Source organism: Ictidomys tridecemlineatus, chromosome 7 (assembly GCF_052094955.1).
Source record: "Ictidomys tridecemlineatus isolate mIctTri1 chromosome 7, mIctTri1.hap1, whole genome shotgun sequence".
In the NCBI taxonomy this organism is placed as follows: Eukaryota; Metazoa; Chordata; class Mammalia; order Rodentia; family Sciuridae; genus Ictidomys; species Ictidomys tridecemlineatus.
In genome coordinates, this window is record NC_135483.1 from 149,994,977 (window position 1) to 150,022,278 (window position 27,302).

General features: G+C 31.6%; 1 protein-coding gene across 4 annotated transcripts in view; it reads right to left on the reverse strand.

Annotated features, from left to right (window-relative positions):
* Positions 1-27,302, reverse strand: part of Nckap1 (NCK associated protein 1) — a 98,524-nt gene that overhangs the window by 36,183 nt on the left and 35,039 nt on the right. For all 4 annotated transcript variants that reach the window (XM_013358297.4, XM_005324684.3, XM_021725979.3 and 1 more), the window contains 11 exons: positions 25,180-25,317; positions 24,454-24,502; positions 20,088-20,244; positions 17,016-17,072; positions 14,490-14,586; positions 14,025-14,131; positions 13,031-13,163; positions 10,289-10,370; positions 8,567-8,625; positions 4,750-4,895; positions 2,551-2,683 (listed from right to left, as the gene is read on the reverse strand). In XM_013358297.4, the coding sequence (XP_013213751.1) occupies positions 2,551-2,683; positions 4,750-4,895; positions 8,567-8,625; positions 10,289-10,370; positions 13,031-13,163; positions 14,025-14,131; positions 14,490-14,586; positions 17,016-17,072; positions 20,088-20,244; positions 24,454-24,502; positions 25,180-25,317 (1,158 nt within the window). The remainder of the gene's footprint in view (positions 1-2,550; positions 2,684-4,749; positions 4,896-8,566; positions 8,626-10,288; positions 10,371-13,030; positions 13,164-14,024; positions 14,132-14,489; positions 14,587-17,015; positions 17,073-20,087; positions 20,245-24,453; positions 24,503-25,179; positions 25,318-27,302) is intronic.

Below are 27,302 nucleotides of genomic sequence, written 5' to 3' on the forward strand. Positions count from 1 at the left end.
CAGACTCAACCAACCAGGGATTGAAAATATTTGAGGGAAATAATTGCATCAATACTGGATAAGTATAGACTTTATTCTTTGTCAATATTCTCTATATTTGTCATACTTAACTATTTAAACAGGACTTACATTTTATTAGGTATTATAAGCCATCAAGGGATGACTTAAAGTATATGAGATGATGTGCATAGCTTACATGTGAATACTAGAGTATCCAGACTGTGGTATCTATAGGGCATGACGGTGAGGAAGAGTTAATAGCATGTCTTAAGTGTCAAGCTTGGGATGAAAAAAAATCCATTCCATCTAAGAAAAATCTATAAATCTATTAAAATTGTTGCACAGGTATTACTTCTAAAAGTATTTCCCCAAAACCTTCCTTCAAGCTATTATGTCTCAAAGTCCTCTTTCCATGGAATATTGGCATACAATGTACAACAGATATTACCTAATGCTTAAAGATTCTGACAATGTTATTCTAGTCTTAAGTTTCTTTTCTACAAGTTTTGCAGATCTAAGTTATAGAACAAAACACTAAGTTTAAAAGAAATATATTAATTTTAATAAACATTCTTATTACCACACTTAGAAAATGGTATTTCTTCTTTAAAGACTAGAAGAAACATTAAATATATTTTTTCCCTCTTTTGACAAATAGTAAGAGTGTGTGTGTGTGTGTGTGTGTGTGTGTGTGTGTGTGTAGGATAGAATGTGATGAGAATCAAACCCAGGGACTTGCACGTGAGGCAAGCACTCTACCGCTGATCTATATATCCATCGCTCTAATGTTTTGAACTATATGAGAATTATACAAAGATCCAATCAATGCCAGGTATAGGGGTGCAAGCCTATAATCCCTGCAATTCAGGATGCTGAGGCAGGAGGATCAAGAATTTAAAGCTAGCCTCAGCAACTTATTGAGGCCCTAAGCAACTCAGTAAGACCTTGTCTAAATATACAAAAAAATAAATAAATAAATAAATAAGGGCTTGGAATGTAGCTCAGTTAGGTTAAGCTCCCTGGGTTCAATCCTGGTACAAAAAAATAAAAAGATTCACTCAAGCTAATTAATGTATCTATCACTTCACCAATTCACTTTTTTTGTGGTGAGAACATTTAAAAGGTAGTCCAACAATTTAAAAACATACCTTATTACTATCTATGCCACCATGAAGTACCATAGATCACTACCCTGTGATACTGGGTACATTTTGGAACTTTGTGCTTGATACTTGGGCTCAATAAAACTGATTAGTTCAATTGTTCAGCAATTGTGTATATGTGTGTGTGTGTGTGTGTGTGTGTGTACACCTCACAAACATCAGCAAATATGGATTTTGTTTAATGTATCTATTAACATAAGTCAGAAATGTCTTTTTGATTTTGTTTACTCAGTAATCCATTATCTAAATTTTCAAGTGCTTTCACTAATAGTTTAAGATGAAAAGCAAGCAAGTATACAAACTTATCTTTACCATAAATATTACCTGACCCACCTTTTTTTCATAAATATTTTATTTTTTTGCATATGGCTATTAAGGAAGGCATCCACAATGAATACAGACTAAATACAAAGTGCTATTCTAGTCCAGTTTCTTCTTGTTTCCAGCAGTGCTATATCAACCCCAATGTACAATATGTACAGTAAAAGATAGAGCAGTTAAGTCTCATCCTAATACAATAGTAAGAACTATATGTAACATCTCCATATCCAGAACATTATATAACCAAAAAGAAAACATTGTTTAATAACTGTTAAAGTTTATATAGCAAAAAATACTTTAAATAGGGCAAGTCAGGCAAAATGTACAAAGATACAATGTACACTGTGAATTGTTAGGAAACACAAAATTTATACATTTTGGTTTCATTCTGTAAACTAAATTCAAAGTATAACTACTCCATATGACTTTTTTTGTAAAGTACGGGATGAAGGAAAATTTAGATATTATCAACTTTGCATTTTGCTTGTTTAAAGTTGCAGCAGGGGGGCTGGGGATGTGGCTCAAGCGGTAGCGCGCTCGCCTGGCATGCGTGCGGCCCGGGTTCGATCCTCAGCACCACATACCAACAAAGATGTTGTGTCCGCCGAGAACTATAAAAATAAATATTAAAAATTCTCTCTCTCTATCTCTCTCTCTCCTCTCCCACTCTCTCTTTAAAAAAAATAAATAAATAAATAAAAATAAAGTTGCAGCAGGGACATAATATATGACACTTATATAGTGTCATAATTCCTCCTGCAGGGGTTAGATGAATACACAACACCATGCTGTTTTCAGTGGGAAACTGTCTCAATATTTATTTTAATAAAGGCAATTACAAGTGGCTTTATTAAGTGTTCTAACATATACATACATATATTTATTCATCCACATATATATTTTAGCTATTACACCTTAATCAAATTATCTATGCAAGAATTTTTTTTTATTCTGTATAAACATGCTTTAAGTGTGAAGTAAACCACTGTGAAAACATTAGTTGGCTACAAGTTTGATCTAGTTCACTCTGCAGACCACATAAATCACAGTACTTCACTGAAATTACCTCTTCTGGACACAGTTCATGTGTGCAACTCATAAAATGAGTGCAAAGTAGTGGAAATGCAATTGAGTATCTTGACTGAGAGGGTAACTCCAAACATTGTTGAAACATCTTCTCAAAAGCTCGACTATAAAAACTATATCAAGAAACAAATTGAAAATTAGAATTGTAATTTTTATAGTTACAGACACTTATAAATAGTAATATATTAATAGTTAAAACAAAAATTTTCTAACACAACACTGCACAATTAATTCAGTTTGATTCAAGTGAATGAAAGTTGCCAACTACTGGGATTTATGCCCTTAGGAATAGTTATTTTACAGGAAAAAAAAAAGCTTCTTTTACATGCTAATAATAATTTCGGAGTCATACAAATGTTATTTGTATAAGAAATATTTAAAATAAAAAATTAAAGAGAAAATAAGCCACATCTATGGAATAAGACTATATATATTCAAGTGTTACATTATTAATTTCATCAAAGTTGAGTCATCAATTTTAAGAGACACCATTAATTTAAGTACCAATGAAAAAAGAAAACACTGCCGAATATATAATCACATGCCATCAATTTTAAACTACATTCAAATTTAACATGTTAAATCTAAATGTAAAAGAGTATACGTGAATACAATGCAGAATGTCTCAGAGTAATGAGAAAAACAGAAACAGTAAACCTGTTTCTATGCTGGATATGACATGTAAATTAGAATGCAACTGTGAAAGAATATGGATAAAATTTAATGAAGTATGACTAAAAATTACAAATTTAAACATTATTCAAAGTGCTTTTAGTTTAAGAAAATGAGAGGAATATCTAATTCTTGTACCTTTCTTTTGTCATAGAAACCTTTCTGTGGCTAAAAGTATCTGAATACCTAAAATGTCCAATTTTTTTTCTAGGATAGCCTTTGGGTCAGAAAGTAATATAGGTCTCCAAATAACCTTTAAAATTCTTATAAATCTGACATGTGATATATCTAAAGCTAAAAAGTGTACATACTGATGTGTTCATGAGTTCCTTTAAGAAGCTGGCCTTTTCTACCTGATGAGTTAGATTTCGTCCATAATACTGCTAACACTATTTTCAACAAAGTACACAAATGATCATGGATTAGGTTATTTTCCAAAATAAAAGAAAGGAAGAGTTTTTCACAGTGATCTCTGTTCAATAGCTAGAAATTACTACCATTATTCACTCAGGTTACCTCAAAATTTTAGAAATAAAGAGACAGACTTTGTTATTATAATTCACTTCCCTAATATTAAAAAATAAAAGAAGGAAAAAAAGGCCAAATATCAGGAAATATAGCTAATATTATACAGCTGTGAGCCAGAATACTTGAGGTTTGAATCCTAGCTCTACTGTTTATTAGTCTGGTCACAAACAAGTTCATTTATGCATTCAAACATTTATTAAATACCAAAAACATAACCTTTCTTCAAAGGTTTCTAGGAAGGAAGAAAAGGGGCAAAAAGTAAACTCCAGTTCTAAGTACTAATAAAGAGGCTATGACTGAAACAAAGGACAGTAAAGCACAATATAGGGAATCATCATTATAATACTAATATTTAACTTAGCACAATAGAAGTGAAATTACCAGATAACTTAATAACTTCTAATATTTATTTATTCTACTTGACCCTGATGCACAACTTTTGGCCCCTTGGTCAAACTATGCAAAGGAGGGGATGTTTTTCATGCCCTCAAACAAAACCTAAGAAATAAAATTCACATCAAAAGGATTGTTCTTATAGAGAATTAAACCTAGACATTAAACCCCAACCCCATCTTGGTACATTTTGTTGGCAAGTTTTAAAGTAATTCTACTATTTCCTTTGTTTTTGGGTTTTTTTTTTTTGGAGGGGTGGGGGGAACTGGAGAGTGAATCCAGGGGCACTTAACCACTGAGACACATCTCCAGCCCTTTTTTGTTGTTTTGTATTAATTTAGAAACAGGGTCTCACTTAGGGTCTTGTTAAGTTGCTGAGGCTAGATTTGAACTTGCAATTCTCCTGCCTCCGTCTTCCAAGCAGCCAGGATTACAGGCACGAAAACCACACCTGGCCTCCTATTTCCTTTATTCTTAAGAGTCTTACTGAATTATCTCAAAAACCAGACTAAATAGGAACAGTCAAGAAACTTATATTTGGCTACTAAAAACTTCAAATCCAGATTTGAGGAAAATTACAACATACCAAAATATGGACAAATCTGATGTTTCCACCAACATTTCCACCAAGGAATCTACCATTTTTGTATGAAAGATTATTGTATTCATCATCTTTCCAAGCTCTCGGTGATCAGCAAGGCCAAGTGAAGCCTTAGAGACACTAGTATATGCCTGTAAAAGCACAACAAAAAACAAAAGTAGTTTATGTAGAGACCAAAGACTGACCTATCTTCTATGGGGGGAAACATCCATTACTGAAAAATATTTAAACCATTTATTGTGATACTGTTCATCTTTTTATTTTGTCTGTAGTGATCCTAACTTGAAATTCCTATCAAGAATATTTTTAAATAAATTAATGTCCATAAAATAGAATTTAAGATATGGGTCATCTTAAATCACAAAGTACAAAAGTTAATAATATTAAAAGGAAAAAGCAATTTGTTTTTATGTTAACCTTACCTAAAGAAATTTTCACTCTTAAGAAAATGATACAGCAAACATCAGATGAAACTAAGTATTGTATATGTTGACTCAGTGATATTTTAGATTATATTGAATCACTAAAAGAACTGGATACTATACACTGCACTGATTTGAAGGATTCTATAAAAGTCTGGAAGATAGTAAAAAATTAGGGTAAACCAGCCAAAAAGTTAATAGAACTTAACTCAAATCATCAAGACAGGTTGTAAGAAAAGAAATTCCATGACTAGGATACCAAATCACAAAAGAACAGAATCATGCCTGTGGATAGAGGACATTTCAGAGGACAGAGAATAATAAGGGAAGTGCGTATGGAATAAAAACTGCTTACTATGCCCAGAGTTCATAAACAAAAGAAGAAAAATGGTGAAAATGAGTTTTAACTAGATCATTTACGGCATTATATATCATGCTAAAGAATTTGAATTTTTGGTGAACCAGAAAGGGTTCTGTGTAATTGCCAGTTTTTGTCTCAGAAAGATTGTTCTGCATGGAGGGAGTGGAGAAATGGTCAAGTGCAGGTAGGATGAGAAAACGAGGCAGAAATCTATTTGAAAGCCATGGTGACAATAAATCAGACAAAGACTATGATGATCTGGTCTAGGATAGAAGCCAATTAAAGAGCTTAATCTGGGAAATTACTAGATATGATGGGCAACAGAAGAATTACAGATGTTGGCCAGAGTTCTGGGTGTTGGGGGACGTCCTTCATGGATCTCACGCACTCCCATACATGTGGTGGTGTATGCAAGAAATGCAAGGTCTGTATTACTTATTCCCCAGGATACTTCTCAGAGTTGTTTTGCAGATACCAAACTTGAGAGGTGAAGTAATGTTTTCCTTGGATCAAACAGCAAGCATACAATACTGTTGATGACAGAATGCAAGGCTCCTCAAACTCAGTGTTCCTTAGCTACGACACAAATCCACTGCATGTTACACAGCTCCCCCTGGCCACCACTGCAGGACTTATTAGATATGGACAAATCAAAGCATATATGCTAATCCTCACACTGTTTCCTGTACTGTGAATAATAAAGTATTTGGTCTCTGCCCAAGGAGGCCCAGGTCTTTTGCCAAAATCCATGAAACATTAAGAATCTGGGGCTGGGGATGTGGCTCAAGCGGTTGCGCGCTCGCCTGGCATGCGTGCGGCCCGGGTTCGATCCTCAGCACCACATACAGACAAAGATGCTGTGTCAGCCAAATAATGAAAAAATATATATATATTAAAAATTCTTTAAAAAAAAAAGAATTTGCCTTCTAAGTCTATGATAAAAATCAAATTTCAAACTCTACCATGACAAGGGGCCGTTGGGTAGATGATGTTACCATTCACTAAGATAGTAACACCATAGAGAAAGCAGAGTTTTGCATTTTATTGACTTAGTCTGTCAGGAAAGGGGTGGGAATGAAGAATAATGAAGACAATACTCTGGGGTCAAAATATACTCTTGATATTTATAACAAACTAAGCCTTATTAGATTTATTCACCTTTAATCAGCTTTAGAGTATAAAGAGGACTCAGTTGTAGCCATGAGTTCAATAAAGACTTCCACTAACTAATGTCATTTTAATGACTCAGAATTTAAAGAACATTACAAAAAAAATTTTAGAAGAAGCTAATAAAATGAGATAACGTGATATAAAACACTCCTGCGAAAGGACTGACAACAATGGAAAGAGAAATATATGCTATTAAATGCTTTTTAATAAAAGTCTGAGATAGGACTTTGGTACCTCAGTGGCAGAGTGTTTGCCTAGCATGTGTGAGGGTTCAATCCTCAGCACCACATAAAATATATATATAAAAATAAAAGTACTGTGTCCATCTACAATTAAAAAAAAAAGTCTAAGATAACAGCAAACCAAATAATTTAGAATACAAAAAGGAATGAGATATTTGAAAAGGAACTAAAGATGACTAAGGGACTGATGGAAAACAGGGGAATGAGACCCTTTAGACTGTAGGAGAAAAAATGACAAAGAATACATGAAGACCGAATTCTTCTTTTAAGAGCAGGAAAAAAGAGAAAGTGACCTATTGAAGAACATTAGGATCAAATTTGAACTTTAGGATCAAAATTGGATGGGACTCCAGTGAAGGCACAAAGCACACTACTAATATTCTCCCAAAAACTTCCATTGGCCCTGTTCTACCAAAGGAGCTACTGGTATTTATCTACAGAACTCTTTCTGTCTCTTAACGCCAGGTTCCTTTTCCAAGAACTCTTCTAACTGAAACCAATTATCAGTAGTCAAAGTCAAATCATTCATTTATTTTGTGAATATCTGTTCCTTCTTCTAGTAAAACTTCATACTAAAAGTCTCTTTATTTGCCCTTTATTCATTGTTTGCCCTTTTCCTGGTCAAGCTATTTTCTAATTCAAATTTTACCCATCTTTCAATTTCCAGGTAAAATCTGGCTTTCTCTCTAAAGTCATTATTAGCAATTCCTACTTCACAAAAGCTTTCTCCCTTTTGAGAAGACTATATTTAATGAATAATTATATTCTATCCAAAATCTCTCAATCTTTTAGGTTTACAACTGCCTTTTAATTGTTTACATTTTTTATGCCTTCTTTCCATAGCTAGATTATAAAATCCGCAAATAATTCCTCTCTTCCTTTTCTCCTAAGTATTAGAATCATTTAAAGGGCCACAAAATTATATTGTTAAATTGACAGTACATAGAAAGATGTTAGTTTCAACTTTAAAGCCCTTTAAAACCATGTGAGAGATTTATATAACTGAACACTGCTGAAATCTAAAACTATTTTTGCATTTCAGAAAATTAAAGCTTACAGCACTAGATCAGTTGATGATGATAGACAATGGCCTCTGACCTAGTTATTTGTTTTTATAAATAAAGTTTTATTTGAACACAGCCATGACCCTACATTTATATATTGTTTATAGTTGCTCTTAGAACAATAACAGAGACTGGCTGGTCCACCAGCCTAAAATTTTTACTAACTGGGTCTTTATTTTAAAACAGTCAATAACTGGATTATATATATTTTTTAAAAAGATTTTATGCTTTTACTTTAAATATCTGAATCAGGATAATCAAAAGAGATTGGTATTTAAGTTTTAAATTTTTATAATTTGTTTTAAATTATAAAATTATAATCTACTTTATTGAAAAGCACTGTTATATTATCTTAAAGTAAACTTAATAACTAGTACCCTGTGTTTCTTTTATAGTTAATATGCAAAGAAAGTCTTTCTAATAAATAAAGTCTTTCCCTATATATATCTTCTATAAATACATATTATATATCTTCTATAAAATTTTTCATGTTAACTAAAATGAAGAACAAAACAGAACAATAATAAAAATTGTTATTCATACCTGTAATCTAAACCAATCTAATCTCATTCCTCTGAAATCAAATACTTCTCCATCTTCAACTGTAAAAATGGGGGAAAAATTACAAAGCAAATTAATGTTTTCACAAATCTATAATTACATCATACAATTTAAGAGTTAAAACATTTTCATTTCTGAGTATATAACCAAAAGAATTAAATCCAGAGTCTGAAAGACATGTATAAACCCATGTTTACAACAGTACTATTTATAATAGCCAACGGTGGAAGCAACTTAAACATTCTTAACAGATAAATGGATGAACAAAACGTAGCATATAATTTTTTTTTTTTCTAATTTAGTAAAATCCAGCTCAGTGAGTCAGTGGGGAACTGGGACTAAGGTACAGGAACATTTCTCCATTTTCTTCCCATAGATACCTCTAAGGCAATAACCTTAACCCAGGGAGAATGGAAGCATCCAAATTCCAAGCAATGATCCAGCAAGGCAAAGGGAGCCAGCCCTAAGGGGCAGCTGAAATGGTTGTGAAAACACTCGTGAGGAAAGAGGAGCTGGCTTCAAGGTGAACTGAATTATAACTAATAGAGAAAAACCCTGATTATTCCTGTGGTGGGTGATCTTTGTACCTTTTTCTGGGAATACTGAAATAATTTTTCTATGTTGTAATTCTCTCTGGCTATTCCTAAACATTTAGTAAAATCCAGCTCAGTGAGTCAGTGGGGAACTGGGACTAAGGTACAGAAACTTTTTTTTTTTTCTTTTTTTAACTGAGGAGAGAATGAGGTGAGGTTCTTAAATTGATAGCATAGGCACAATCCAGATAGACACTGGGAATGCATAATGGAATATTATTCTGTCTTAAAAAGAAAGAAAACTCTGATACATGGTTACAATATGACTGAACCTTGGGGACACTACATTCAGTGAAATAAAATAGAGCTGAATGCAATGGCATGCACCTGAAGTCGCAGCTACATGGAAGGCTAAAGAGGATCACCTGAGTTCAAAGAGTTCAAGGCCAGCCCGGGCAACAAACTGAGACCCCATCACCACATACTCATATAAACAAAAGAAGCCTATCTCAAAGAATCAAAACTGTATAGTTTATTTATATGAGGTATATAGAGAAGTCAAACTCATAGGAATAGAGAATAGAACGATTTTGCTAGGTGTCGATAAGAGAAGAAAATGGAATGTTGCTTAATGGCCAGAGTTTCAGTTTTTAAAGATGAAAAATTTCTGGAGCTTTGTTGTACAAGAATCTGAACATTCCTAACACCATTGAACTACATGGGCAAAAGTGGTTAAATGGTAAAATTTACATTATGTATATAATTAAAAAACAAAAAAAGCTTTTAATTTAAGAACTAAGATAGTGAAACACTTCTCAAATACTATAAAGATAAAGGAGGTAGTTATGCTAGAAGAAGTAAACTTCTCTCCTAAACTCTCTGACACTTCATTAGAATATTCCGTATCCTTTCTTGTTTTATTTTTGTTACAGAATATTTCTTTTTCCCAAAAAAAAAAAAAGAAATAGCAAGACACCATTCTTATGATCACAAACCCATTTTGAAAATATTTGCTTTAGAGAGAACAAAGTTTTTTTAAAAAAAGGCCACATATGTTCAAAGATGAGATAATTCTCTAAAAATTAACTGTTAAATTTTCTCCTTAATAATCAAACTTTAAAATAAATTAAAAAGAGAAAAGAAAAAAAATGCCTTTACTAAAAAGACTTACCTTGTTTCACACTTAGTGAAGTCATAGTGTTAACAAAAGAAGACATGATGATTGATTCATCCTCAGGGCAAACAGAAAGATTCTATAAAATGAACAAAAAGTAATATTAAAAAAGATCTAATTAAGAAAAAACTCACAGGTCCATCAACTAGCAGATAGATAAAGTGGTACAGTCATACTATGGAACATTTTTCAGAAATAAAAAGGAATAAATACTGATATACAACAACAAAAATCTCAAAAACATTCTGCTAGGTGAAAGAAATAAAAAAATAAGATTACAAAGTGTATGATTCCACTTATATTATCATTTTGTAACAGGCAAAATTATATTGCCAGCAAATCAGTTGTTGTTGGGGATCTGTGAGGGAATCCATCATAAAGGTGTACCAAAAAACTTTTATAGGTGTTGGAAATGTTCTACATCTTAAATGTGGTAGCAGTTAAATGGATATATACACTGCCAAAATTCAAAACATACAATAAAAATGGATAACTTTTAATAACATAGAAATTATACTTCAAGAAAATTAGGATTATAAAAAAGTGCCTTTTCAAAATGGCTGAGATGATGAATATTTGGGGGCTTGGAGCATAGCTCAATGGTAAGGTGCTTTCCTACCATGCACAAGTCTCTCTCTAAGTTCAACACCCAGCACTGCAAAAAAAAAATATATATATATATACATATATACATATATATATATATATGTATATATTTTTTTAAAAAGCAAATGCTTAGCTAACAAATATATAGACCAACACAATAATTTTAAGTGTACATTATGTCACTGAACTACACATTTAAAAATAACTAAATGATGGGGCTAGGGTTGTGGCTCAGTAGTAGAGCACTTGCCTCACACATGTAAGGCACTGGGTTTAATCCTCAGTACCACATAAAAATAAACAAACAAAATAAAGGTATTATGTCCATCTACAACTAAAAAATATATATTAAAAATAAATAACTAAATGGTATATTTTATTATACACGCTTTACCAAAATAAAAATGTAATACTATATAATATACATTAAATACATTTAATTCTATATAAAATACATTAAAAGGTTTACAATCTTGGCTATGAATTTACATCCTTACGGGTTATATCTCAATGGTAGAATGCTTGACTAGCATGCATTAATTCCCAGAATAGCAAAAAATAAAAATGAAAAACAAAATTTACATTCTAGCAAGAGGTTAAAAGAACTATGAATGTACTTTACAACAGAAGAGAGAAGTAAAAAGCTCAGACTTTGGAGTTTGGAGTTAAGTCTGAATGGCTCTATTCCTTACGATCCATGTGATACTAAGCAAGTTACATTAGGTCTTTTTACTTCAGTCAATAATGATTACTATATGTACCCTCACAGAGTTATATAGATGTAATAAACTGTTACCAATAAATTTAACAACCTTTAACATCAGTATTATTCCTGCTGCTGGTATTACTACTACTGATACTATAATCCCAAAAGAAATGCTAGGAATTAAATTTTCTCACTGTTGGTAAACTCCACTTTATATAAAAGACACCAAGAGATTTGAAGTAACTTAAACATTAACACTGTATCAAAAAATCAAAAATCTATAAACAAATATTCAAATAGCCACAGCAAAGATTGAAAAATTAAAAACATTAGTACCTTAAAAAAAAAAAATCACATGAGGGCTGGGGTTGTGGCTCAGTGGAAGAGCGCTTGCCTTACATGTGTGAGGCACTGGGTTCAATCCTCAGCACCACACAAAATAAATAAATAAAGGTATTATATTCATCTACAACAACAACAAAAAAAAGCTATTAAAAAAGTCACATGAAACCAGAATTTTGGTTTCCTGTTTAGATTGCATGCTGATATGAATAAAAATGAACAGTAACCATAACCTCTGGATTATCTGGTTAGTAATAACTATTCACAAATAAAATTACAACAAAGCAATGATACTCTAAATTTTCAGTTCTTTTCTTAATGGCCATTCTAGAAAGGAAGTATCTGAGCTCCATCTAGTGGATGAAAGAAGAAATATATTAGTATAGGAAGACCAGTAGCTATGTAAAGAGAATTTTTACAGCTCTTTCTCTGAACTATATTATTAGCTTACATAGTTTTGGATATCTATGATTCCCAAAATAAAGGAAAATAAAATACTATTTTCCTTTTGGTCACTTTTTTGGAATAAAGAAAACTTACATTAAGGTGAAAACGATTGAAGAAATAATGGAAATTATAAAAGATAAAACTAAAAACAGGGCTGGGGATGTGGCTCATGTGGTAGCGCTCTCATGGCATGAGAGCGCATGGCGCTGGGTTCGATCCTCAGCACCACATACAAATAAAGATGTTGTATCCACCGAAAACTAAAAAATAAATATTAAAAAATCCTCTCTCTCTTTCTCTCCCTTTAAAAAAAAAAACTAAAAAAAAAAAATTGAGGAAAATTCAAAATGAAAGTAATACTAAGACATTTTCATATCCAGAATAAATAACTGTTCTCTTATTGTGTTCATCCTGAGCTTTATACACACTTATGCATAACACCTACCATACTACACTACAACTAATTTTTTTTCACCTTTATAAAATGTTCTTTTAACAAGATACAACCATGATTTATATATACTATATTTCCACTGCTGAGCACATGATTACACTTTATAAATGTTTGTGAACAAACCATTTACCAAATTATTAGGAAGGAAAGAACATAGGGGGAAATAATATGAAACAGTTTTTACCTGCACAAGTTCATTGAGGACAACAGCATCAAAGCCAGAAAGGTATTGCACATAATACCTCTGCATTACAGGTCCATATTTCCTTACATGTGCTCTAAGTTCTTCCATGTAAAATATTAATTCAGCAATGTGCCTTTTTAAAAATTCAAGAAAAATATCAAAGAAATGCATTGTTATCAAAGAAAATATTAAATGCTTTTGATATTATTTCCAGAACTCTTTCTGAGAAAGGGCATTTCTTTTTTTTCTTTTTCTTTTTCTTTTATTCTGTAGTGCTGGGGATTGAACTCAGGGCCTTGTGCATGGGAGGCAAGCACTCTACCAACTGAGCTATATCCCCAGCCCAAGAAAGAGCATTTTTAATATTTAATGTTATACTTATTTTCAAAATTATTTCATATGAATAAAGAAATTATAGAAACTAAAAAGAAAAATGAAAAACTACTAATACTCAAACTGATAGAAAGGAAATGAAAATGAAATTTGGACATCTGATAAATACATCATTTTTAAATATCACAAGTGAAAGAGGATGAGTAAGAAATAAGTAATTTTTGTATGCTCTTATTTCTCTGCTTCATTTATCTAAGAAGTCATGTTGAAAGAATAAAGATTAAAAAATGAAAGATATTCCAAATGACACACTGGGTTGCAATGCTACTCTGTAAGGATTCTTATTTAAATATTTTGTATAATAAATGACTTAGAAAAACAAATTCATAGGAAATATTACTGGGCATAGTAAAAGAATAAACAATAACTTAAACAATAACTTTATTATTAGTACTTAATTAGAGAAAACACATAAGCCCTAATTTCAAATCAGGTGATTTTTCTAATTTATATCATTAATGATATGCTACAAATATTCTTATCTTGACAAAAATCCCCATGTTTTTCAAAATAACTTTGCTTCAAATGTAAGACCTCACATTCTATAGCCCATGAATCAAAATAAACAGAAAATAATGTTTTTCTAATGTCACTAACTTACTTATCTATAAAGTCATCTGCACTCTTCTTTGGCATGTTATCTGCATGACGAAGTAGCCAGATAATCTCATCACGGGCAAAAGATAATGCCATAAAAACAAAAAGTGCCTATTAAAAACAACAACAAAATGATTTACTCTCAAAGATTAAAAACAAAATATTCATAACAGTTTTCGAAGTGAAAAGTCATTGGCAAGAAACAATATTAAACTCAAAAGGGAAGACACTAACATGAAAGGACGAAAGAAAACTTATAGGTATGTAGGACGAGCATGCATATAAGAACAGAGGAAAATGCAGGCAAGTTTGATGTATGAGTGTCAAGTCAGCATATTCATTCTTGGCCAAATGCAAAAATCCTTTTATGGAGTCCCTGACTCATACTTTAGTAAAATTTCATACAGAAAAAACACTTTTAAATTTTTTCGTATGGCATACACATTGAAGTAAGAATTAAATCAATTACCTTGGGACCAAGCAAGCCAGGTTGATCAGAAAGAACAGTAGCCAATTCCTTCAGAGCAGACCGTAAAAACTTGCGTCTTTCCCTGTGCATTGAACCACTATAGGAAAAGATATCATTATAGTTTATCTGTTTCTATTAAAATTATCATCAGCAATTTAAAGTAACATAGCATGTCAGGGTTAACTTCCAAAGTTCTTTTAGGAAACAGAGGGCCTAATAAAAATAATCTTCTATGTTTATCATTAAATGACTTCCTAAACTTATGTTGCCTTTCTTGTGTTATTTTTGTAGCAATGTTTATTCTGCTGTTCTCCATCAATAAAAATCCTACCCATCAAAACTAATACTTCAAGAAACATTTCCCAATATCCGGCTTCTACTTCTAAACAATTTCTATGATTTTAATACTATGTAAGCTAAGCACTTCATAAACTTGACTGTGAGACTCTTGAAAGCAAACTCTATCTTGTTATATACATTTTTGTCAATTACAGATGGAAATAAACATAATAGATATCAAGTTACTGACACCCATATTTGTTAAGTATATTCCCATTAAATAGTATATTCCCATTAAACTGTCTAAACAAGTCAGGTCAAAAACAGATATGGAAAGGCATAATCATAAATATTCATACCCTAGGCATTTTTTAAAATATTATTTTAGTTGTAGATGGACACAATACCTTTATTTTATTTATTTATTTTTTTATGTAGTACTGAGTATTGAACCCAGTACCTCACAGGTGCTAGGCAAGTATTGTACCACTGAGCTACAAACAACCCCAGCAACTATACAAGGTATTTTAAAATAAAAATGCAAATTAGGTCTTATTCTCACATATTAACAGAAGGAAAAAAAATCCTACATTTTCCAACACCTCATACTATGCAAAATGTACACTAGTTCAAGAAAGTTTTAGATAGTTACATAATGGTGTGTGTGTGTGTGTGTGTGTGTGTGTGTGTGTGTGTGTGTGTATGTGTATATATGAATGAACATACCAAAAACCCAAGTATAAATAATATCTGAGTTAAAACACAAGTATATAGAATATCTGAATTATTTTTCTGTGACATAGTACATTAAAGTCATCTGGTATCATTTCTGAGAAGAAAATGGACACATGTTATTTTGACCATTTCACTTCATAGGGTTGCTATGAGGAGTGTATATTAACCCTGAGAGAAAATGTTTATAAAGAACTTGGGTCTGGCACAAGGTAACAAGTTAGAGAACTTAATACTGCTTAGTATTTTATAATTATTTATATTTTAAAAAAGCATAAAATGAATAAGAATATATTATGTGTAAAAATGCTTATAAAAGGTAACCATGACAATATTTCTATCCATGAAGAAATGGTAATGTGTACTTCTATAGGTCTAGAAAGAAATTCTAATAATCTCCACAAAGTATGTTATTTTAACTAGAGAATCATTTTTCATTCTTTTTTTTTTGGTGGGGGGGCTTAAACCCAGGGTGCTTAACCACCAAGCTATAGCCCTACCCCTTTTTATGTATTTATTTATTTACTTTAAATTTATTTATTTATTTATTCTAATTAGGTATATATGACAGCAGAATGCATTTTAAAATTTATTTATTTTTTGAGACAGGGTCTTGCTAAGTTCTTCAGGGGTTCGATAAGTTGCTATGGCTGGCTTTGAACTTGCAATCCTCCTGCTCAGTCTCCCAAGCCATTGGGATTATAGGCATGCAACAAAGCACCAAGCAGAGAATCATTTTTGAATTACAAAATATGCCTCATTCAGGTGAAAACAGTAGGCACAATGAATGATAGGATAGATATAATGAATAAAGATGGTTTAAAATCCCAATATCTATCCTACAGCCTAATTTAAATTCTAAAACTTCTTATGGTTTTCTTTTTTCTTTTATGGAATGGTACTACTTGTCTTCTCTCCACCTTATAGAAATACTGATGAATCAGATAGTATTTTCTCTCCATGATCTAAAGCTCATTGAAGAAAATATTCTACATAAATATATCACATACATAACAATTAAGGTGAAATATCAAATTATGTAGAATTATTTCATGAGGTAACGTGAAAGTCATTCAAAGGTCTTAGTACACTAGTTTCTAATTTAGGATATCTATGTATTTACTAATATAAGAAACAAAATTGGGAAAAGGTATGGAGTATGCATACTTTCAAACATATACACTATTGGGACAGCATTAGATTGAATCAATTTTCATGAGGTAATACAAAAATGAGCACAATTTATTGGTGTGGGAACCATAGAAGCAGTAAGAGATGATATCTTAAACAAAAGTCCTTTGTATGGTACTTTGGAGAATTTTATCGTTAGAAAATGTTTAAAATCTGTCTACACAAAGGGATGGAGCTTATATACTTATTATTTTTCCTTGAGTAAAATTCTCCCTCTTCTACTGCCACATCTTTCACATCACTAATCTATATTAACTTCACAAAAACAATGCTTTAAGAAATTCCTCTTGATTAAAAGTATGACAAAAAAAGAGAAATACTTACGCATGTGACACAGCTGCCTCCTTGCATTCTCTTATGTCGTTAATACGTTTATTGTAACTATGTGTAAAAAGAAAAATTGAATTATGTCAATCTTAATTTGATGATTAACAGACAAAGGAGTCAGTGAAATACTAAAATTCAATCTAAATGACTTATTATCAACTGCTCCTTAAATAAAATGAATGGAAGAAGTCTGTCCACATCTTTTCCTAGAAAAATAAATCAAACAATAAGATTAAACTTTACAATGCAGACTTTTATTTATTTATTCATTTGTAACGGTACTAAGGATTGAACCCAGGGCTTCACAAATGCTAGGCAAGTGCTCTACCACTGAGCTACATCTACAGCCCTATTTATTTTGACACAAGGTTTTACTGAGTTGCCCAAAATGGCCTTCAACTTGTGATCCTCCTGCCTCAGCCTCCTGATTAGCTGTGATTATAGGCATGTCACCACACCCATAGAAGATTTTTATTTTATTAAATATTTTTGCTTCCATAAGCCCAACAGAGATACTAAAATAAAGTCAGATTATGCCATAAACAGAAAAATTCTGAAAAGACATATATAAGGGATAAACAGTAGTAGTAACTCTCTGGGCATAGGGGTCCTGTGATGGAAAAAAATGAGGCAGAAAATCACTTGCTTACTTTTAGGCAGAATGATGGGTGATTTTTTTACCTACTATTAAAAACACACATACACACACACATGCCCACTTTTATTTTCAAAACCATAACAGATTCTTTTACAGAAATCTTTCTATTTACTTCAGTTTTTCATGGTCCTTTTATCTTTCAGCCTTTTGATGTGGTTTTCTTCTCTTCATCCAATTTAAAAGTGTCATTAGAAAAACAAATACTAATGAATACTAACTATAAAAACTCAAAGGCCCTAAAATGTTAAAGAAAAATATATCTTCCTGACAACTAGTAAAGCCACTTACATCAAAATGAACTCCAGCTTCTGCATACCTTTGTGTTCTTTGAGCAAATGTCAAAACACATTAATCCTATAATCTTCTGCCTCTATATTTATTAATAAGCTTTTATACTTATGATTTAACCACCACAATTCAAATTTTAAATTGGTCACTCATAATTTAATCAACATTTAAACCTCTCAAATTTAAATACAGAGATTCTCAATGACAAATTTATCATTTTAAAAGGATAATTAAAATCACTTGGTTTTGTACTGTCATTATATTTACTTGTACCATACATAAGTTTACTCAATGAACACGGACTACTTGGTTTTAAATGTTAAATATATTTAATATGGGGGCTTGGATTGTGGCTCAGCTGTAGAGTGCTTGCCTAGCACATGCGAGGCCTGAGGCCCTGGATTCGATCCTCAGCACCACTGCAATTTGTATATGGGGTAAAAATGGGAGTTCATAACCCACTTGAATCAAATGTATGAAATATGATATGTCAAGAACTATGTAATGTTCTGAACAACTAATAATAAAAATTTTTAAAAATTCATCAAGAAAAAAATAAATAAATTTTATATGTGTGTGTGTATATATGTATATATATATATATATATAAATAATATGATTCCATAAAGAGGTGATCAATATGCTAAGACATAATACAAGTTTCCTTATTTTCAATTTTCATCAATTAGAAAATAACAAGGCACATATAAGACAGAATATTTAGGCTATTCCACCATCTAAAACAAGAGCTGAAAAGTACAGAGGGCCCTACTTCTCACTTTATGACTGACATATCACTTCATAAAGAATCTTAGAATCATTTATGGTGACAGAAGCCAGAAAGTGGTCACTTGAGAATGGAGCAAGGAGAGGGAAGACTAGGAGCTGCAGTATGGATCAGAAAGAGGCACAAAATTATCTAGGAATAACAGAAATGTTCGACATCCTGGTCTTGGTGGTGGACACACAAGAGCAATCACATGTAAAGTCACTGAGCAATGTACCTAAGATGTATTTATTTTTCTGTTTCTAGTTTTTAACCTTAATAAAGTCCTAAGGAGGAAAGGACAAATTCCTTTAACATCTCCAAGGTACAAAGATAAAAGGTCAAATAAAATGCCCAAGAACCTAGATTTTCATTTGTTTTCCAGGGAAATTCTTATGCACACAAAAATTTGAGATATACAGTGGCTTAAACTACTAATACTAAACACATCTTTACTATTCAATAATTACTAGAATCTTTATACAAGTTTTATACAATGCTAGACACATCTTTATTTTAAAATAACTAACAGAAGTTTTATTTTATCTCGATTTCATTGAGACATTATTAAATTGGATGTGAAATAATTGCAGACAAATTTCATTTTTATCTGGAGTTAGCAAGCCCAATACAATTATTCAAAATAAGTAAAGGGGATCCAGGATTTTTCAGAAGCTCCATAGTTCAAAAGATTCTATAATTATTACAAAGTATGGCTCAACTTGACTTTTTATAATACTGGCTATAGAACTCAAATGGAAAGAAATGAAGGCATTAAAAATTTTCATGACATAAACTTCAGAGGATTATTGATTTTACAGGAACTAAATGAAAATAAATCACTTGGGTTAACTTCTACTGTAAAGAAACATGACTTCCTATTACAGTAGTCTAACTTTTATGATTATTATAATCTAGTGAATTCCTTTTGTATTGCTTCCACTACTTTTATAAATACGTTCTCAAATAACACTTCTAAAAATTTCAAACTTTTAAAAACATATATGATGCTTTCAGTAATATGATATATGTATGATTTAGAAGAAGACACCTCTTTCCTTCTCTAGAATACAAGTTTTTTAAAGGGCAGGAATGCTAGATTTCTTTCTTTTTTAAATTTTTAATCTATGGAGGTACCTGTCAAAATATGATCAATACCATATTAGCATAGTTTTTTAAAAAACAACTGGCTGGGACTACAGCCTGCAGGAAGTTATAGCCTATACCATCTTATTCTGCCCTCAGCAAATTGTTTTTAAAAATTATGCTAACATGATACAGGCTACATCTTACTTAGGAAAGATAATCCGTTCACAACCCTTTTCCAAAAAAGGCAAATTAATTGAAAGTGCCATACCCTCGGATGTTTACAAATAAATCTTCTGCAGCTTTGTGAATGTGGAAAACTTCATCCCGGAAGAGAGAGAGGCAAGAGCTACTTTGAAGAGCTAGCTTCCAAAGGTTCAGTGCTGTAGCATCAGTATTTAGGATCCCATGACACAAAATAAAGCCAACTTTAAATAAAAAGAAAAGCAAATACAAAATGTAAAACATTCCAAAGTTCTTTCAGTCACAGTGTAACTTTTTAAAGACCCTGAAACATAACCACAATCACCTAAGGCTTTTAAGATAACGTGTGTGTGTGTCTGTGTGTGTGTGTGTGTGTGTGTGTGTGTGTGTGTGTATGTGTGTGTATGAATGAAACAATATTTTTCTTTCCCAATTTCCTGTATTTTGCAAAATCAGTTCTTCAGACCCACACTAATAAACGAGAGGAAAAAAATGTCATTTCTGGAATTATGAATAAAGTCATTTTAATAAAACATTTTTCAGGGACAAATATTCTTTCAATATACTAAGCTACTCTCTATTATCTGAATTTGAATTATTTTTTACCTTCTATTACCTAATCCTGAAATCCTACACAAACATATAATTCTATTATGCTTATTGATGTCCTATCTACAGTAAGACATAAGACCTCATCTTTTAATCATTCAACATTTACTTAGAACCTACTATACATGTTCAAGGTTTTATGCTGGGCCAGTTACAAACCAGTCCCATTTTCTGTGACATTTCCTTGTGATTTTCAAGTCACTCCCATTTTATAAACTACCAAATTGTATTGTAGCTGTACAAACATTAACACACTTTAACACAAAATCAGCAACTTATCTTTTTTCTCCATAGCTCAACTTTCCTAAAGGGCAATTATGCAAGCAAGTTAACATATTTAAGTAGGTATATATAGTGGTATTATAAATATTGAAATATTTTTACCTCCATTAAATTTTTTAAAATATAAATTTTTTTTCCATACATTGGGTCCCTAAAAGCAAGCCAATTACCTGGTCTGATATGCAACTAAATAAAACAAATATGTGTACAGAAATGTAAAATATTTTTACTTTATATACTGAATTGTTACCTTAATCCCTCAAACCAATATCTTATACCTATTTCTATAGAGTCATTCCTTATTATATACAGAGGAACAGTTCCAGGATCCCTCCAGAATATCAAAATTCAAACACTCAAATGCCTTATGTAAAATGGTACAATATTTGCATATACGTATAAACATTCTCTATATATTTTAAATCATCTCTAGTTTACTTATAATTATCTAATGCAATGTAAATTCTAAATTAATACATTTTATTTTTTAGGGAATGATAAGAAAAAGCTCTATACATGTTCAGTACAGATGCAACTTTTTAAAAATGCTATCAATCAGTGGTTGGTTCAATCTAAGGATATAGAATCCATGGAAGAATGCCATACTCAGATTTATAAAATATTTGCTACTGACAAAAAAAATTTTTTTATCACTTATATTATAAGTAACAGGGTTCTGTTTTGGTTTTTTTTTTTTTAAAGATATGGGTTATAAATTTAAGTATGTACATTTATTTAAAATAAAATCAAAAAGGGCAAATGAATCTAAATTAGACTGCCTAAAATGAGAAGGATAATTAAACCAAAAACTAATAATCTTTCCCTACCAACATCCTAATAAAGAAGATATATATATCCATAAAAAATGTGAACAAAACAGAAGGCCAAGACTAGACAAGAAAGTTGGAGAAAATCTTTGAACATAAAAGAGATGAAAATGGATTATCAATTAAATAAAAAGAGACAGGAATTAATAATCCCAGACTCTACAGATTAAAAGGAGATCAATCCCAAAGAGTTTCCCAAGTCCAACCAACATAGCAAGAGTAGACTCTGTAAAGAAATTAGGATAATTTTTTTACATTTCAAATAGTTTGAGATCTTCCATAACTCTTGACCCCAAGCTATAATCCAAAATAGTGATTCCTGAACTTCAGCTTACACTAGAATCACTTAGAGAAGTTTATTAAATCACAAGATTGTTGGTTCCTACTCAGTGAGTTTCTGATTCAGAAGGTCTTAGATGGAGATCAAGATTCTGCACATATAAGAAGTTCCTAGGTAATGTTGACACTGCCGGTTTAGGAACCACACTTTGAATTAATCTACTGCAAAGCTATAAAGAAAGTGGAGTATTAAAAGAAAAATCAAACTGGGTATTCGTACTAAGTTTGAGGTAACTCTTAAGCTCTGCAGTAGTTCCGTTCAAGGTTGAAATATATAAAAACAGCAAAACCCAGAGCTGAGGTTGTGGCTCAGCGGTAGAACACTTGCCTAGCCTATGTGAGGCACTGGTTTTGATTCTCAGCATTCCATATAAATAAATCAATAATAAAGATTCATCCACAACTAAAACTATATCTACATATATAGTTATATATAAAATATATTTTAAAAAAAAGCAAAACACAGAGTGACTGTTCTTTGCTTTGACAACTGTGGTTACTGTGCATTTCCTGACCCACTTCCCTGTTCATTACAATGAACATTCACAGAGAATGAGGCGGGGGGAAAAAATCCTACATAATGCCAAAGGTCAGCCATAATAGCTAACTCTACTTATCAACACCATTCTTTAGTCAGATATCCATAAACAGAAAACAACTAAGAACTACTACACATTTGAGCAAAAGAAATATTTCAAAAGCTGATTTTCAGTACCCAATTCTATAGATATTAAGTTCTGAAACCTCAGATCAAAGCAACAGATTTAGTCCAATTACCTGTAAGAAACTAGAGAAAGAACAGTAACTTAGTGTAGAAACTACTGGAAACTGACTTTTTGTCATAAAAGATATTTTCTGGCAAATAAAAGCGTTCTTGTCCTCAGTACTACATAAACAATCTCTCTGGATAGACATGTGTATAAATTAGTGACACAGTAAGAACCAGTGAGGTATCTTGCCCATCCATTTTTCTTTTCCCCTTGATTTCCGGGATTAAACTCAATGGTACTTAACCACTGTTTTATTTTTTAAGTTGAAAGACAGACAAAACATGGAAATCTCAATTATATTTATAGAAGAAAATATATCATAAGCCCATAAAAAATACAATTAACTAAAAAATGGCTAAGAACAGGTAGTATGTGTTAAATTCTTCCTTTTATATACTCAGAAATATTGCTATTCAAAGTGCCAGTCCATTATAAAAAGCATACAAATTATGAGAATTTAAATTTTTCATAAAATTTGACAATGATTTCTAAATAGAAACCCACTAATCTAATTGTCAGAGTAAACAGAATCTAAGAATCAAAACTATGTCTTTTTATTTCATTTTTCTAGAAATACCAACAATTTTGTATCTATTATTTTATTAAAGTATCAATCCAGGCCTGGGGATGTGGCTCAAGCAGTAATGCGCTTGCCTGGCATGCGCAGGGCGCTGGGTTCGATCCTCAGCACCACATAAAAATAAAATAAAGATGTTGTGTCTACCGAAAAATGAAAAATAAATATTAAAAAATTCTCTCTCTCTTTAAAAAAAAAAAGCATCAATCCAAAAAGTTAAAGACAACTACAGAAAATAAAAAACTATAAAAAATATAGCAACTATAAAGAATTATAGAAAATTAAAAAGTCAACAAAATCTATCTAAAAGTTAATAAATCAAGAAACAAAGTGCTACAAAAAAATAAAATATAAACTGCTCAAAATTATTCCCCTTTGGCAGTAAGCCTGAGGAGTGGGAAGATGAAATTTAACCATATTATAGCAATTCCCATTCTGTGCCACACTGTCCATTCTCCTCATAGTTTGCAAGCTTTCTATAGCAAAAATTAATAATTTTACCCCTCATTCATCAAACTGTCAAATAGATAAGCAATATTTATATTTACGAAAGTAAATGAAAATCAAAAACATTAACTGAATAGATACCATCCAAAAAAACTCACTAAAGGCAAAGGCAAAACAAAGGGCTGGGGATATAGCTCAGTTGGTAGAATGCTTGCCTTGAATGTATAAGGCCCTGGGTTCAATCCCAGCACACACACACACACACTCAAAAATGCTAAACAAACATTTAGTGTTGAAAGTCACATTGAAAAGGCAACATAAAGTAGATCATGAGCCTTGGTGTCAGCCTGGACTCTTACTTTGTCTTTGCTACTCACCAGCTATGTTGCCTAAGATTTGGGTACCTCACCTATAATATAGGCTATCTACAACATTATGACAGGATCAATATTAGGACTGAAAGAGATAAAGTACATGTAAGTGGTTTGGCATAGTGGAAAGCACAGAGGTAAGACATGTTACCTCTTTTCTCTAAAACTTAAAACCTAGTGGGTAATCCCCAAAACTAACTTTTTTACTTACAGATGATCCATTTCTCCATTGCATCCAAAGAAAGATATTCACAAGGCATCTTAAGAAGAGAATACACATTTGTGGTTAAAAGAAATTCTTCAAAAATTTTCATACTGAGTTACTCTCCTCTCTTCCTCAATTCTTGCATCAAGTACCACAACAAATTTGAAAAACTGAATAAAGCTATGTAATCTACATGTAGATTTGTAGTCAATAATGGGAGAAGTGTGCCCCTTTTATTTTTAACAACTCTCTTGTTAAAAATACTGTTCCTAAATTTTCTTCAGTCTAGTAGATAACAATTCCCCAATTTTTCAAGTCTATTTCAGAGTTTATATTATTCCAAAAGAAAATTTTAGTCAACTGAAAAGAGATTTGTACTTGGATGCAGTGTTCATATATACAGATAAATGATTGAAAAGAAATATAATAGAATATTGATTTTATCTACTTAGTAAAATTTGAGCTGATTTTTTTTTCTATATCTTCCAATTTTTCTACCATGATATCATAGGACAAAACAAATTTCAAAAGACAAATACATAAACTATTAGTCATATTAAATTTACATCGGTTTTGTTGAAATCTAAAATCAAAAGAGTAGGATTTAATGAGCAATTTATAATAAACTTTGCTGATAGTCTAATTCTAACTTTAAAAGTTTCAACAAAATTGTTAAATATTTTTTTTAAAAAACACTTATTTTCACTCAAAAAGAGAAAAATAGAACCATACAGTGTCAGACTGTGCAGGATTAAGCATTGTACTAGGTGCACTGATGAGACTTAATAATTGGGCATTTCTCCATTGATCAGCTGAAAGATTCCTTCTAGGATATACCATCTGAAGAGAAATTAGTGCATCTGAAAGAGACTAATTAAAAGAGGAAAAAGTTAGTTGAGGAATAATTCTTTTTCTTTTTCAATTAAATTTCAGCTACAACTTGCTGTGCCTTTCCAACTCTACCTTTATAAAACAACAGAACATAATTATGAAGCTTTCTATGAGTTGGGTTAGGACGTCCCTCCATTACATTTTTTTTTTTAATTCTACAAAAGCTATGTAGATTTTACATATCTGAGCAAGAGCTTCACTCAGGAAATACTGTTACTTTCTTTGAGGTTAAAATCTGTGTAAACTTTGGGATCTTTATTTCAAGAGACAGAGATAAACTGTCATTCTTTCACAAAGTGAAAGTTTCTAGTCTGATAATTCCCACTAAAAAAGAAAAAGACTTTAAAGATTATATGCCTAAGTATTAAGAAAGCTTAACATGTTCTGTATTTCTTCAAATAATGCCTTATAAAAATAATCCACTGTACTCTCTTAATAAATTACTTAATGTCTACTTTGTTAACTATAGCTTTATCATCAAGATATTTAATGTTTATCTCATTTGTTTCTTGCTTGCTTTTCTAACTATCCTTGTTACTCATCTTTGCTTCCTAAAAATTCCGTACAGTGATTCTTTAATTTTTCACAAATAAACTGCAAGGTGAATTTGTTCAGAAAATACACACCTCCATCTAAAATTTAACAAACTAAATTTTAGGAGTAGAATCCCAGAATCAATCATTTTGCTAAGATCCACATAGTGATTCTGATGTAGCCAACAAAAATGTTTTTAAAATTCATTTATGTGATTTTAATTTTTTAAAATCCTGGCAGATGTATAATAGTCTATCAAAATTCTGAGTATCATGGAACATCAGGAAAATCATAGTTATGAAATAACTGATCTGATTCAAATGAAAAATTCTAAGTGTTTATTGATAATATACTACATGCTGAATACAATTTACTGGCTACAGAGAATTTTAAAAGACTGCAAAATAACATTTAAGAAAATTTGAATCACCCAGCAAAAGAAATAATGAAATTTGAAATGGCCAAATAAAAACAGGCTGTGCATGATTAGGGAAAAATCAGAAATGGATGGAGAGAGAAAAAAGAGGGGTAAGGAAAAGAGTTTTAGGTAAGAAAAAGTACCACCAAAATCAGAGTTGTGTGAGCTGACCATGACATGCTGAGCATTTCAATTTATCTGACACCTCAATCCATAATGCTGATGATTTTTACTTTAAAAGTTATGCTATTCACCAGCCTCTTTCAAATTAATTAGTCAACTAACTCCTAGACATAAAACATATATAAATTTTTAAGTACAGGCTTCCTATTCGTTTTCAAAAATGCTTAGGTTTAGAAGTGTCTCAGATATGGGACAAAGAGGTTGTAATATGTGCATGTACATAATGAGATATCTTCAGGATGGACACAAGTCCAAACACAAAATTCATTTTATGTTTCACATATACCAAGTTTGAAAGTAACTTGTGATCTCATTTTTTTTTGCTTACCTTGTTTTTGGTAATAGAATTATGTAAACAGGAAGGAAGGAAGGAAGAAAGGAAGGAGGGAGGGAGGGAGGGAGGGAGGGAGGGAGGGAGGGAAGGAAGGAAGAAAAGATGGACTGAATTTTGTACAATACTGTTAGAGTGCCTGCTTTCAATACGACCCATTCTATGAGATCAGGAGTGGAATTTTTCCACTGTGGTGTAAAAATTCCAGACCTGATGTCAGCACTCAAAAAAGTTGGATTTTGAACATTTTGAATTTTCAGATTAGGGATGTTAAACTTTAAAGTATAGCTCTGCAAAAAGATTAAACTGAGAAAACATTTTCAGAATTTTAATGGGAAAAAGAAAATCCTTGGGACTGGGGATATAGCTCAGTTGGTATAGTGCTTGCCTCGCATGCACAAGGCTCTGGCTTCAATCCCCAATACCACAAAAAGAAAAGAAAAGCCTTAGTAATAACTGTATGTCAAGGAAAAATATTTATATAAATATTATATTACT